Source organism: Gossypium hirsutum, chromosome D10, assembly GCF_007990345.1.
Source record: "Gossypium hirsutum isolate 1008001.06 chromosome D10, Gossypium_hirsutum_v2.1, whole genome shotgun sequence".
NCBI classification, from domain to species: Eukaryota; Viridiplantae; Streptophyta; class Magnoliopsida; order Malvales; family Malvaceae; genus Gossypium; species Gossypium hirsutum.
This window is the reverse complement of record NC_053446.1, coordinates 63,079,022-63,094,684: the sequence shown is the minus strand read 5'-3', so window position 1 is coordinate 63,094,684 and position 15,663 is coordinate 63,079,022. Positions and strand designations below refer to the sequence as shown.

Sequence of the window (15,663 nt, the reverse complement as noted above, 5' to 3'; positions counted from 1 at the left end):
AAGGATGATGAACCTCTTTATCCTCTAGGTTTCACCCCTCCACATACGCGAACTCAAGCTGAATACCCGCGCAAATCTACTGTCACTATCATGCCGCAGCAGTTTCGGGCTGGTGTTTCGAGCTTCCAAGCTGGACCGGGATCTAATCCTGAAAATAATCCTGTTAACTCTGTCATTCCTGACTTTGATGAAGTGGTTGAGAAGGAAAGAATGAAGGAGGAGTTATCGAAACAGTTAGAGGAAAGATGCAAGTGGCTCGAGGAGAAGTTCAAGGCAATGGAGGTTGCTGAAAGTTATCGAGGCACTGATGCCAAAGAGCTGAGCTTAGTTCCTGACTTAGTGCTCCCTCACAAGTTTAAGATGCCTGAATTTGAAAACTACAATGGGACAAGTTGCCCAGAAGCTCACATCACCATGTTCTGTAGACGAATGGCGGGATATGTTAACAATGACCAACTCCTGATACACTGTTTCCAAGACAGCCTTGTAGGGGCAGCATCCAAATGGTACAATCAGTTGAGTCGTGCCACGATTGGTTCATGGAGGGACCTGGCACAATCGTTCATGAAACAATATAGTCATGTGACAGACATGGCTCCTGATAGAATCACCCTTCAAAACATGGAGAAGAAGCCGAGTGAAAGCTTCAAGCAGTACGCACAGAGATGAAGGGAGATTGCGGTCCAGGTTTAACCGCCGCTCTTGGAAAAGGAAATGACCATGTTGTTCACTAACACCCTGTAGGCACCGTTCATTACACATATGTTAGGAAGTGTAACAAAAAGCTTTCCTGACATAGTCATGAATGGCGAGATGATTGAGAATGCCATCAGGAGTGGAAAGATCGATGCTGGAGAGAGTAACAGAAGATCGGCTTCGAAGAGGAAGGAAAACGAGGTGAACAACACGAGCATGTACAACAAGGGTTACTTGAAGTCAGTAACAGTGAGTCAGCCAGGGAAGGTGGCTGCCAGCCAGCAAAGCTCGTCGAGACAGGAGGTCGGCACAAGGCGAAATGTTGAGAGGCCCCAATTCACGCCAATTCCTATGTCGTATAGGGAACTATACCGAAATTTATTTGATGCACACGTAGTTTCCCCTTTCTATCTGAAGCCCTTGCAACCCCCGTATCCCAAATGGTACGATGCGAATGCACAGTGCGACTATTATGCAGGAACATCAGGGCATTCCATAGAAAACTGTACGACCTTTAAGAAGTTGGTTGAAAGGCTCATTGGTATGGGTGTCGTTAAATTTGATGACTCGACTAAGGCAGAAAATCCATTACCAAACCACACTGATGGTGGGGTAAATATGATAGGCGAAAACAAAAGAATCAAGGCAGACATTGTGGATGTGAAAACTCCTTTGAGATGGGTCTGGAAAGAGATGGTGAAAAGGGGACTAGTCGTCTCAAAAGGAAGTTGTGAAAGAGGGGGAACTACTGTGAGTTCCACCATGAAGTGGGGCATGAAATTTAAGAGTGTACGGAGTTCAGAGCTATGTTACGAGGCATGATGGATAACAGGGAGGTGGAATTCTATGAAGGGGTTCAAGAGGAGAACCATGTATGTGCGTCAGAGTTCGCATTGGGAGTTCCAAAGGCTAACTATCCTGTGGTCATCATCTCACGACCTCAGAACAGTGAGGTTGGGGCATGAATAACACCAAAATTAATCATTCAAAAATCGACTGTGTTTGCATGCAAGGATAACAGGAGGGTTCCTTGGAATTACGATTGTAATGTGACAATCCCAGGGAAGGAGGATCAGGATGAAGGAAGGCACTACGAACAGATGAGAGCCCGAGTAGAGCCAATAAGAGAGGAAGTTTCGGCTAGAAAAAAGAAGAATGTGGTCGAACCCGAATTGTTGGTCAATGAGCCAATCAAAGAGGAAGAAGCTAGAGAGTTCTTGAAGTTCATAAAGCATAGCGAGTATAGCGTTGTGGAACAGTTGCACAAACAACCAGCTCGCATATCTGTGCTAGCTTTACTCCTGAACTCGGAGGGACATCGAAATGTACTACTGAAGGTGCTAAATGAAACTTATGTGGCCGACGATATCTCTATTAACAAGTTGGATCGACTGGTCGGCAATATAAGCGCTGATAATTTCATCTCCTTTAGCGATGATGAAATACCACCTGGGGGTATGGGATCTACTAGAGCTTTACACATCACTGTAAGGTGTAAAGGGTGCATATTACCGGGAGTTCTGGTAGACAATGGATCGACATTAAATGTATTGCCCCTATCCACGCTCAACAGGCTACCTGTGGATAGTTCGCATATGAAGTCGTGTCAGAGCATGGTTCGAGCATTTAATGTACTGAGAGGAGGGTCATGGGAAGAATTGACATTTCCTTGTTAATTGGCCCAACTATTTATGAGGTGGACTTCTTAGTTATGGACATCAAGCCTTCTTACAGTTGCCTATTAGGAAGGCCGTGGATTCATTCAGTAGGTGCGATACCGTCATCGTTACATCAAAAACTGAAGCTGGTGTCAGAAGGCAGGGTTGTGACGATAGATGCTGAAGAAGATATCATTGCATCTGTGACCAACGATGTGCCTTATCTGGAAACGAGCGATGATGCAGTCGAATGCTCTTTCCGTTCCTTGGAGTTCGTAAATACAACATTCATCCGTGAGGGGAACAAGATCCCGATGCCGAGAATATCAAGGACCATAGGGATGGGTCTGCAATTGACAGTTGGAAAGGGAGCTTTACCGAGAAGAGGATTGGGGAAGTATCTTCAGGGCCGAGTTGAGGCTCCAATGTTGAAAGACAAGCAGGACTGTTTTGGCTTAGGATACCAGCCAGATGCTAGGCAGAAGAGGATAGAGCAGGAAAAGAAGCGAGTGAAGAGAAGGGCTCGCTTGATAGGTGATGAAGTCAAATGGGAGCCCATGACCTTTCCTCACCTATCCAAGACTTTTGTATCGGGAGGATTCATCTATCAAGGAATGCTAGGGGTCAGAAGTATTAACACGGAGTTAGAGAGTATTCATGCCGTGTATGAAGAAGCGACGCGAGGAAGAACTTCGCCAGATATTCGTCCTTACGAGTCGGAAAGAGCGCTAAACAATTGGACTACAGAAGAAATACCTGTAGTTTTTAGGATTTCCTCAGAGTAATGTCCAGAACACCCTTATTGCTTTTTAGCCTAGAAGTGATAAGGATTCCTTTGTGAAATAGGCTCATGTCCAGAAAATCGTTACTTTAATAAAGTTCATGTTTGCAGTCATTTTTGGAGCAAATCTTTCTTTCCATAAGAGCAGTTATTTTAAGTTTCTCTCGAACTACACTTGCATTTCATTCATGACCATATTGCACCAAACAAATTCCTGAATCCATATTGTTTATCATAACAGGTCCTACGATATCAATGATACGAATATCACTCTTACAAATTTAGAGTCTCCTTTTGAACGAAACATGTGTTTAGAGGGATCGTATGATTTTGAGGATGACGAAGACTGTGGTTTGTCTCCTGACTTGTTGAAAATAGTAGAAAGGACTGAGAAGCAAATCTTACCTCATAGGGAATCAATAGAAATTGTGAGCTTGGAGGAAGGTAAAGAGGTGAAGATCGGATCGGATATCTCTGCAAAGACAAGATAAGACCTCATCGAATTACTCCGAGAGTTCAAGGACGTGTTTGCATGGTCATACCAGGATATGCCGGGGTTGAGTGCCGACATTGTAGTCCATTGCCTCCCTATAAGAGAAGATTGCAAGCCAGTGCAGCAAAAGCTCAGAAGGATAAGGCCTGATATCGTGTTGAAGATAAATGATGAGGTCCAAAAGCAGTTTGATGTTGGATTTCTGCAAGAAGTCAAGTATTCTGAGTGGGTGGCTAACATCGTACCAGTTCCAAAGAAAGATGGAAAAGTTCAAATGTGTGTGGATTATCGGGATTTGAACAAGGCTAGTCCAAAGGATAATTTCCCATTGCCCCACATCGACACATTGGTAGACAATACTGCAGGCCTTTCATTGTTTTCCTTCATGAATGGTTTTTCTGGGTATAATCAGATAAAGATGCATCCTGAAGACATGAGAAAGACTACGTTCATTACGTTATGGGGGACGTTTTGTTATAAAGTGATGCCGTTTGGATTGAAAAATGCAGGAGCGACATACCAAAGAGCCATGGTAGCCTTGTTCCATGACATGATGCATAGGGAAATCGAGGTTTACGTTGATGATATGATCACGAAATCTAGAACGGAGAGCGAACATGTGCGGGTCTTGAGAAAGTTATTCTTAAGATTGAGGAAGTTCCAGCTCAAGCTTAATCCAGCGAAGTGCACTTTTGGGGCCAGGTCAGGAAAGTTGCTAGGCTTCATAGTCAGTGAAAAGGGAATCGAGATTGACCCATACAAAGTTAAGACAATACGAGATTTACCTCCACCTCGCACTCAGAAAGAAGTTCGAGGTTTCCTCGGAAGACTAAATTACATCGCTAGGTTCATTTCACAACTAACTGAGAAATGCGACCCTATATTTCGTCTTCTGAAGAAACATAATCCTGGTACTTGGGATGAAGAATGCGAAGAAGCTTTTAACAAGGTGAAGCAGTATTTGTCTAATACTCCAGTGCTGTCACCACCTAGCCCGGATAGGCCTCTGATATTGTATCTAATGGTATTTGACAATTCCATGGGGTGTGTGCTAGGTCAACATGATGAAACAGGGAGAAAAGAAAGGGCGATATATTATCTCAGCAAGAAATTCACTGACTGTGAAATGAGATATTCGCCTATTGAGAAGTTATGTTGTGTCTTGATTTGGACAACCCGAAGATTAAGGCAGTACATATTATACCATACGACTTGGCTAATCTCAAAGTTAGACCCGTTAAAGTATATGATGGAGTCAACTACTTTGAATGGGAGAATGGCCCGATGGCAGATCTTACTGTCTGAATTTGATATTGTTTATGTGAGCCAGAAGGCTGTGAAAGGGAGTGCAATTGCTGGCTTTCTAGCTAGTAGAGCTCTGGAGGACTACGAGCCGTTGAGTTTTGATTTCCCAAATGAAGACCTGATGTGTATAGCGGCTATTGAGGAAAATCCCCAAGAAGGTCACGGTTGGAGGTTAAACTTTGATGGAGCCTCGAATGCTGTGGGTAATGGAATTGGGCCAATCCTAGTGTCCCCGAATGGTGATCATTATCCTTTTACTTGCAAATTGGATTTTGATTGTACAAACAATATGGCAGAATATGAAGCATGCATCATGGGTATTCGTGCAGCTATAGAGCGAGGAATCAAAGTGCTAGAGGTCTATGGAGATTCAGCATTGGTGATATATCAGCTCAGGGGTGAATGGGAAACGAGAGATCCCAAATTAATCAGTTATCGAAAGTTGGTCCTCGAATTGATTAAGGAGTTTGAGGACATCACTTTTTGCTATCTCTCACGAGATGAGAACCAGATGGCTGATGCACTAGCTACTTTAGCCTCCATGATCAAGCTGAACGGACATGGGGATATGAAGTCAATCCAAATGAGTATCTATGAATACCCCGCTCATTGTTACAATATTGAAGAAGGAGAAATCGATGATAGTCCTTGGTATCAAGATATACTACGGTATGTAAAAAATCGTGAGTATCCTGGCCAGGCAACGGAGAATGAAAAGAGAACTCTGAGAAGACTAGCCATTGATTACGTCTTAGATAGGGAGATCTTATACAAGAGGGGAAAGGATCAAGTTCTGCTAAGATGTGTGGACGCCGTGGAAGCAAAGAAAATCTTGGAGGAAGTCCATGAGGGCATCTGTGGAACGCATGCTAGTGGTTTCACAATGGCCAGTCAGATTATGAGATTCGGGTACTACTGGTCCACCATGGAAGGGGATTGCATCAATTATTCCAAAAAGTGCCATAAATGTCAAATCTATGGTGATAAAATGCATGCACCTCCTTCACCTCTTCATGTCATAACTTCTCCATGGACTTTCTCCATGTGGGGTATGGGTATCGGGCCAATATCGCCGAAGGCTTCAAATGGGCATCGTTTCATATTCGTGGTTATTGACTACTTCACCAAATGGGTAGAAGCTGCTTCGTATGCCAACGTTACAAAGTCATCAGTCATTAAGTTCTTGAAAAGAGAGATCATATGTCGGTATGGAATGCCTGAAAGAATCATATCCGATAATGCGTTGAACTTAAACAACAGCTCAATAGCAGAAGTCTGCAGTCAATTCAAGATCAGACATCACAATTCATCGCCGTATCGCCCAAAAATGAATGGTGCAGTGGAAGCGGCTAATAAAAATATAAAGAAGATTGTGGGGAAGATGACTGAGACTTACAGAGACTGGCACGAGAAATTACCGTTTGCCCTCCTTGCTTATCGAACGTCAATCAGGACCTCCACCGGGGCAACTCCTTTCTCCTTAGTTTATGGCATGGAGGCAGTCTTGCCTATTGAAGTTGAAATCCCTTCTCTCCGGGTCTTGACTGAGCTACAATTGGATGAAGCAGAATGGGTTCAATCTTGATACGATCAGTTGAACTTGATAGAGGGAAAAGGCTAAAGGCTATTCATCATGGTCAGATGTACCAGAAAAGAATGATGCGAGCCTACAACAAGAAGGTCTGACCTAGAGAATTTCACGAGGGGGACCTGGTGTTGAGAAAAATTCTTCCTCTACAAAAAGATTTTAGGGGGAAATGGATGCCGGATTGGGAAGGTCCTTATGTTGTAAAAAAGGCCTTTTCTGGAGGAGCCCTGATCCTGGCTGAAATGGATGGAAGAAACTTGCCTAATCCAGTAAATTCAGATTCGGTCAAGAGATACTTTACCTGAAGAGGGGAAAGAACCAAAGTGAAAACCCGCAAAGGGCGCTTTGATTCTAAAAAAAAAAAGGGGAGAGGCTAAGGTGAAAACCTGCAAAGGGCACCTTAAGACCAAAGGGGATTTGAGTTGAAAACCTGAAAAGGGCAGCTCAAATTTTGTTCGTCACGTGGTAGTCTTGTTGCACCTAAATCGGCAGAAAAGAGTGGATGACATCTTGGGGCATCAACAAAATGCTGTGAACCTCCTAAACACGTGTTGAATTCAGAAGGGTCTTCGAAAAGTTGTATAGAGAAATTCAAAGCAGAGATATCTAGGGCACCTGATCATAGTATTTGTATTGAATTCGTTGTTTTAGAATATTTCATTCTTCTTCAATATAAATGTCCCCAGACAATTCCTCTATCATTTGCAATCCATTGCGAGCTATGCTCCCAAATTAATTTTGTTTTATTCATCGTTATGATCTTTTCACAAGCATGTTGCATTAGAATGACGATTAATGGACTAGTAAAACTTTCACAAGGGAAGTTTTTCATATTACTCTAGAAATCTTTAAACAGCTCAGGAACCTGAAACAGGACTTTTGTTTAGACCCTCACTGGGTTAAAAGGTCGGAGATATCTAGGAAGTCAAGAGTCAAGATTAAAATTTGCAAGTTTTGACAAAGCGTTGTTGTCGCGAAGGAAGCCTTAATGAGCAATAATGATTTTAAACATTCAATATTCATTTTTCATGACATAGCATTCAAATGTCATTCATACATGCCTAGTTAGGAGCATTTGATTCATTCTGATCATGACATCCTAATCACTAGGCATAATTAGGTTCATAAAGTAAATTATACAGGTCATGTTCCCCAGAGAACAGATCGATGAAATCATAAAGCCTTATCTCCTTGAGTAATAGTGGAGTAGGTTGAAAAGCAGCAGATCTTGTCTTCCCATATCGGTGGTGAAGCAGATCAAAGAAAGCAGATCTTGTCTTCATGTACTGGCGTGAAGTAGATCAAAGGTAGCAAATCTTGTCTCCCCATACTGGTGGTGGAGTAGATCAAAGAAAATAGATCTTATCTTCATGTACTGGCGTGAAGTAGATCAAAGATAGTAGGTCCTGTCTTCCTATATCGGTAGCGAAGTGGATCGAATATACATATCTTATCTTCTCATACTGGTGGCGAAGTAGATTGAAGATTACAGATTTTGCCTCCCTAAGCAGTAGTGGAGCAGATCGAAGATGGCAGATTTTACCTCCCTGAAGTTGCAGTGGAGTATATTGAAGCCAGTAATTCTATCTCCCCATACTGGCGTGAAGTAGATCAAAGAAAGCAGATCTTGTCTTCATGTACTGGCGTGGAGTAGATCAAAGATATAAGTCTTATCTCCCTGAAGTTGCAGTGGAGTAGACAAAAGTAACCAATCCTATCTCCTTGAAGTTGCAATGGAGTGGATTAAAACCGCAGATCTCATCTCTCTGAAGTTGTAGTAGAGCAGATCGCATCAGACTTATCTTTAAGTTGTAGCAGAACAAATTGAAGCCATAGATCTTATCTCTCTGAAGTCTCAGTGGAGCAGATTAAAGATAGCAAATTTTGTTCTTTTGAGAAACTACAAAGTATGAATCCTATCTCCCTAGCATTGCAGTGGAGTGGATCAAGGCATTATTTCGTATACCTCTGGAGATGCAGTAGGAAGGAATGATGCTACCCAAAGAAGAGAAGCATTGAAGAAGTTGAGGTTCAGTGGGACTGGGCATAATTGGGCCTTGTATTCTTTGCTCTGTTCCCGTTACACGACAACGAGCAAAGAGGGGCAGCTGTAGCAGACCCAATAAGCCCGGGCCCGCACAAATAAATTATTGTGCGTAGCCCAGTTCTCTTCACAGGCCCAACAAACTAAATGGCCCAACAATTAAAGCAGCCAAACCCTAGTGCTGCAAGTCTAATGCCGCAACAGCCCCTTTGCACGTCGCAACCAACGCCCAGACGCCACACGTTTCGGAACCGGCCCTCTTCCTCGCGCCGTGCTCTCCATAACCACCTGTAAAAACGGACTAAAAGAGTTCCAATATTGTAAAACAAAAACAACGTGTTCTTGCGAGCTATAAAAGCCTTAGAAAATCTGTAAAAAGGGACGGATATTGAATAGGCAGAGAAATAGACAAAAAGAAATAGAAAGAAAAACAGAAAATATGAGTTTTATTAAGGTGATTCTTTAGTTTTCTTTGCGGTTACCGTCGTTTTTGTTTGCATTTTTTTTTATTTTTTTCCTTTATTTTCATTTTATTTCATTTAAGATAACAAAAAGGGAGGGAAACTTACCTGAAAACGCCATGCCACCGCCATCTCCGTCGTGATCGGAGTTTTGGTGAGAGGGCCGATTGAGCAGCGGCGCGATAATGCTAGGGGCAAAACCCTAGCAGAGCACCAGATGACCTTTGAGTGTTTTTTATTTTTTTTCCTTTTACTCTGGTTCAAATGGTTTTTTAAGGGAAAAATCTGTTTTAAATAACAGATCAAAACGGCGCCGTTTCGTCTAAGCCTTGACCCGGGCGGTGACCCGACCCGAAGGGGAGGATCCGCGCGTTTGGCTTCAAAGGGAAAATTGCGCATTTAGTCCTTCCCTTTTGTAGCGCGCACCAGTTAAACCCTTTTTTTACTTGTTTTAAAATTGGACCGCATATTTGATGTCCGTTTCAATTTAGTCCCTTGCTGCGCAGCGTTTTGGAAGGAGGGGATAATTTCCCTTTTGGTCCTCCACTGTTGTGCGCGCATTCAATGTGGTCCTGTCTTTTAATTTGCTTCAAATTTACCCATTTTTTTTCTTCTTTTTAGGTTCAATTTAGTTTTTTTTACTACTTTATTTATTTAATTTGTTTTTTTAAATTATGCTATATCATGATTTCATTTTTATTATTATTACCATTATTTCATCTATACCTACACATGTTTTATACATCATATCTAGGCCTATTTAATATACATGTATTTTAGGTTTTTATATATGCGTGCTTTGTTTTATATACATTATCTTACTTCCTTAATTTTTTGCATCCATATATATATATGCCTATGTGCATACGTTTTTGAATATGCTTCTTTTCTTAGACTTTTATATATTTTATATTTTATATATTTATACATACTCATATATTTCTGCTATTTTGTAAATATATACCATGTGCATACTTTTATCCATTTATTTTATTTTCATGACTTTCATATACATATATACACGTTTTTATTATTAGTTTTTTTTTATTTAATATCTTACATTACTTTTGATATGTATCCTTGTATATGTGTGTTAAATATATGTGCACACATATTTGCAAATATACTTGTAAATTGTACTTGTATATATATATTTTGTAAATATTCATTCACATATGTTTTAAATTAAAGTTTTTGTATCATATTGTACATTTTTTTAAAAAAACATTCCCTTTTTGAAAATATAGTTTGGCTTTAGCCATAAATCAAAATCATTTTCTCTTGATTCAAAGGGTTTTTTAAAAAATAAAAGTAATATTCAAAGTTTGGGGATTTTCAAGGGAAATTGAGCCCTAACGTATTGGGTTCTGATTTTCTTTGTTGATTTCGAATAACCAAGAATATTCTTTATTTTAAATACGTGAGCACAAAAAATTCATTTTTGGGAATTTAACTTGTTGTGCCCTAACGTATTGGGTGTGGCATGTTACTTTCTCAAAATAAAGATTTTCGTATATAATAAAAGTGATATTCAAGTTTGGGGATTATGAGGAATTGTACCCTAACGTATTGGGACTCGATTTCTTTACATGACTTGAACAATTGATTATCCTTTTGTAAATTTCATCATTCAAGCTTATTTTAAAATCTTTTTTAACTTTCGACACTAAGACATTAAATAGTCAATTTGGTACCGATTTTTGGGCGTTACGAGGGTGCTAACCCTTCCTCGTGCGTAACTGACTCCCGAGCCGGTTTTCAAAATTCGCAGACCAAAATAATTTTTAAGGTAGGCTGGTCACACCTTAATAAAGGATCGGTGGTGACTCCAATTTTTGTTTTTAAAGTCGACAACTAAAATTTTTGTTTTTCAAAAAACGGTTTTGACAATATGCACATTAAAAAGTTTTTCATATAATAAAATAATTTATTTTTTAAAAATTTAAATGGGTCGGGTTTGGGTTTGACATCTATGATTCGAGTTGAGCTTAGAAAAAATTTTAGACTCATTTTTCGCGCTAATCTCAAATCTATCAAACGGGTCTAAAATTTCACTATAGTTTAGTCCGACCCATTATAACCTCTACATATAAATAATAATTTTTTAATAAGGTTAAAATATGCTCCAAACTCCTCTATACTTTATACATTTAGAATTTAGTCTTTCTACTTTTATTTCCAATAATTTAGTCTCTATTTTTTTTTAGATTTCAGAATTTAGATCTAATTGTTAACACCATTAAATTGTTCTGTTAAATTCATTAATGTGACACTTTAAAATATAAAGAAAATTACTCACTTAATATTCATGTAAAAAATGACATTATAATAAAACTGAGTTTAACAAAAGAATTCTAACAACATTAACAATTAAACTTAATTTTTTTAATTTAAAAAAAAAGGATAAACATTTTAATTTTATTGAGAAGAAAGAAAAAAAGAAAAGAGGTAGAGAATTTTACTTTAATACATCTTCAAGTTTGTTTATGTTTGTATTTGATCCCTTTCTTGCTCTTTTAGGTTTTGACGTCTTTTCTTTATTCAAATTCTAATATGAGAATAGGGTAGTTGAATCAACCAAATTAAGAAGAGATTTCCCTTAATCTTCTCTCAAAATCATCTTCCATCAAAATTAAATTTCGAATTTTATAAATGTAAAAAGTATTATGCCCATAAGATAATTATGATATATTAGAAAATTATAGATTAAAAAAGTATATAATTGATATAGTATTAAAATTACTAATTTTTTTAAATATTATAAATTTTAACATTTTACAAATTTTATAAATCACATCAACCAAAGCTTGAACATTAAATACAAAAATTATTTTATAATTTAATTAATTGGAATTTATAATTGATAAATACTTTGAAATAATAAATTGAATAATTATTTAAATTCTTTAAATAATAAAAAATCAAATATATACAATTATTTATAAATTTGGTATATCATCCTCCAAATTTTTACACCCAAACACACTCTACAAGTCTTTTTATATACAGTTAATTAATAAAGGAAACAAAATCAAATTTGTCAATAATATATGCTAATCAAGGTTCAATTTTTTATCTTTATAACCCTAAACCTTACTTAAATCCAATCAAACTGAATGTTTAATTAGACCCACTTAATTGATGATTAATTAAGAATGTTTTAATTATAATATTAAAATTTAATCATTATTACTTTCAAAATTTTAAAATATCATTAATTATTTATGGTGCTAATTAATATTTTCTGCCCAAATTGAACCATGTAACAACTCATGGCATAAGGAAATAATGCGGAAATAAGAAATAACAAATTAATCAAGTTGTAATATTAATCAATATTAACTGTTTTATAAGGTCACCATAAAACAATAAGAAATATCTCCAATAGATACAAAATCAATTGCTCAACCATAAAACTAAGGACAAACTATAAAAACATAGTTATTCTTCCAATTCCAAATTATTTTCCAATATGTAACACTAACATCACATTTTATTTACAATAAAAACTATCAAGCAACATACAATAACTACATTAATGGACTTTCAACTCCCAACCAACAAAGTGATTTTTTTTCCCAGAAACTTGGGTGCAGAAAGTAGCGTTGGGTGCCATCAATCATGAACCTCTTTGTCTTCTGCCTTGTACCACCACTGTAAGATATCCTTTCTGTAAGGGTCTATACGTTTCCAATGAACAATGTAGTTACACCCATTCTCTAGACACTCGGCAGATAGATCTTCGCAATGCTCCTCACATATATGGCATTCAAGAGGGTAGTCATAGATCTTTCGGGTGAAAGTGAGTGGATGTGGGTGATCCTTGGTTGTGTAGGTCTTTCCGAGCTTCAAATACGAGTATGCATCAATAACACAATTTTTATGGGCTGAATTGTCACAAATTGCACAGCGGTAAAACCAATGGCTTGCATTTCTTCTTCTTTCACAAATATCACAGTAATGGTACTCTGAATAAATGTTGTCTTCACTATATGTGAGCATGAGGGGATGTTCATCACACTTGTGTTGAATCTTGTCGGGAAGCGTAAGACAATCGAATTCCACAGCAAAGTTGCACTCTTTGCAAGCATACGTGGACTGTAGATTATTTCCACAGCCATTGCATTGCCCTTCATACTTTTCGTAAAAGAAAAGGCGGTGTTCATGCCCTTGACACGTGGAGGCATCCGAAATTTGAAGACAATGAACACAGAAACGTTCCTCACACACATTACAATCATAGGAGAAACAATTATTGAACAAAAATCCACATAGAGAACAAAAATAATCAGCATGTAATTTAAGAGTGAGGGGACGTTGGTGCATATGACCCCAAGCGTACATCTTCTTAGGCAATTCAGCACATGATTTATGGAGAAAGAAATCACATTGTGCACAATGGTAAAATGAAGTCGAGATGAACAACACGCAGCCATCACAATATTTATCATCCTTAACATCACTGCGGAAAATTAAGGTGTGAGGATGGCTTAAATGTTTTATCTCTGTGGGTATGACAATATTATCTCCAAGCTTGGTCTCTCTAATAACAACGAAGGCTGAATTGTTAAGCAACTCACCTGTTTCTTCCAACTCATCAACGACTATGTCGTACCAGCTGTAATCTTTTATTCCACAATTTGTATGGACAATATAATTACAATCAGAACAACAATAACATCCATGCTTCGAATTCACCTCCTCATGGCAAATCTTGCATTTCCCTGATTTGATCTCATATTTCCCAAGGATGAATGTGTGGGAAATTGAGTGACCATGTCGTCGAAACCTTTTGATGATGGGTTGCAATGAAATGCAACTTTCATGAACTATAAGGCCACATGGAGAACAAATATAAGAGATACAATCTCCACTTGTTCCACAAGCATCACAAAGGAATGGGACTTGTCTCCAAAACAAGGTGAATGGGTGTTCATGAATTTCACATTTGATACTAGGTTTTGGAGAGACACATTTAACATGAAGTCCAAACTTGCATGCGGAACAATAATAAGCATGTGACAAAGCTTGTGTTTCCCGACAGATTTGGCAGAGAAGAGATTTCAAATTAAGCTGTAGAATAAGAGGATGGTGACGGTGACAAGGGTGGTTAATTCTAGTTGGTCGCTCAACACATGCAATATGAAGGGTAAACTCACAAGGTGAACAACAATAGACAAGTCCCCTAGGTTGGGTTGTTTTGCAAATTTGACAAGGGAGACGCTGACTATTGAATTGTAAAACTAGAGGGTGTTGGCTATGAAAAAGATGATTGACTTCAATAGGTAGATCAAGACATTTTTTATGCAAGTGAAATCTAGAATCAAAATAAATGAATGGAGAATCTAGTAATGGCTTCCTACATGCAAAGCACTCGGTTTCTTCAAGTGCTTCAGAACCATTTTCTGAAGAGACCAATAGATCTTTTTGGGAAACACCTTCAAGCTCCCCAATCTTATTTTCAGCAATGGTTTTTGAAAACAAAGCACATTTTACATGAAGGTCTAACTTACAAGAACAATGATAAACAAAATTCTCACATCTTCTGTCACAGAATGCACAAATAGCCCATGAACCTATGTATGGTGGACTTGCTAAAAGATTAAGGCTATGGTTGGGATGAAAGGGGTGATTTACCTCTGGGGAGGCCTCGAAGCATTTCTTGTCAAGGTAAAACTCACACTCCGTACAACTATAGCTTGGACCTGATGCCTGCTCCCCACATCCTGAGCAATTAGCCTTCTCACTTTTAAGGTTGTGCTCTTCGATGAACTCCAAAGGATGTTCATGGCTAAAATGGTGGTGAAGCTCCATTTCTCCTTTTGTTTGGTTTCTATGCAAGTTTGTGGGTTTAGTAACAACAAATGCTTTAGTGGAAGCTTAAGGCTATAGTTGAGATATTTATATTGTTCCGTTAGATGAGAATGACATTTTCTATGAAAAAAGAATTTGTACTTTCTTTTCTTCTTACTTCTTACTTCTTACTTCTTACTTCTTATGATGCGTCTTTGAAATAACAAACCTATTTTACACGATAGAGATTTATTCTTTATCTCTATCGAATTTTCGATTTATCTTGTTAGTTTTTCTAATCAATTTACCTTTAATTCTTCCTATATTTTCTTTTTAAGAGTGACTTAAAAGAAAATTATACCTTTCAACGAAGATTTACCCTTGAATAGACCTGTATACAATATTAATTTCAATGTCACATGTTACGTACATTATTGTTGTTAGTATTTTATATAATAATATGCATACAAATGTTAATAATTAAATAAAGTTGAAGTTTAAAGTATAAATAAATATAGAACATAAGAATTTAAGAAAATAATTAAAGTGAAATTCTAAAAAACAATAAGATTTTAAGAAAATTTTTGAATTTAAATACTAATAGGCAATAAACAATAAATAATAATAGAAAATGAAAAACTAATCTAAAAATAAAAGACTAATCTTTTTCTTTTTACAATTTTTTTAAGTCATTCCTCTTCTCATTATGTCTTCTCATTCTACTCTTCTAGATATGTCTCCTTATTTATTTTGTTTCTTGTTTTCAGGAGCTTTCTTTTCGATTTCTTCTTTGATGGATCTTTAGCTTCAATTTTTTTGAATTATCGAAGCAGTCCGTCATCCT

At 37.8% G+C, this 15,663-nt stretch overlaps 1 protein-coding gene across 1 annotated transcript; it reads right to left on the bottom strand.

The window, feature by feature from the left end:
- Positions 1-12,501: 12,501 nt before the first annotated feature.
- Positions 12,502-14,851, bottom strand: LOC107936452 (uncharacterized). The gene has a single exon (XM_016869179.2). The coding sequence runs from the start codon at positions 14,838-14,840 to the stop codon at positions 12,642-12,644; it is 2,199 nt and encodes a 732-aa protein (XP_016724668.2). The 5' UTR covers positions 14,841-14,851; the 3' UTR covers positions 12,502-12,641.
- Between the last annotated feature and the right edge of the window lie 812 nt (positions 14,852-15,663).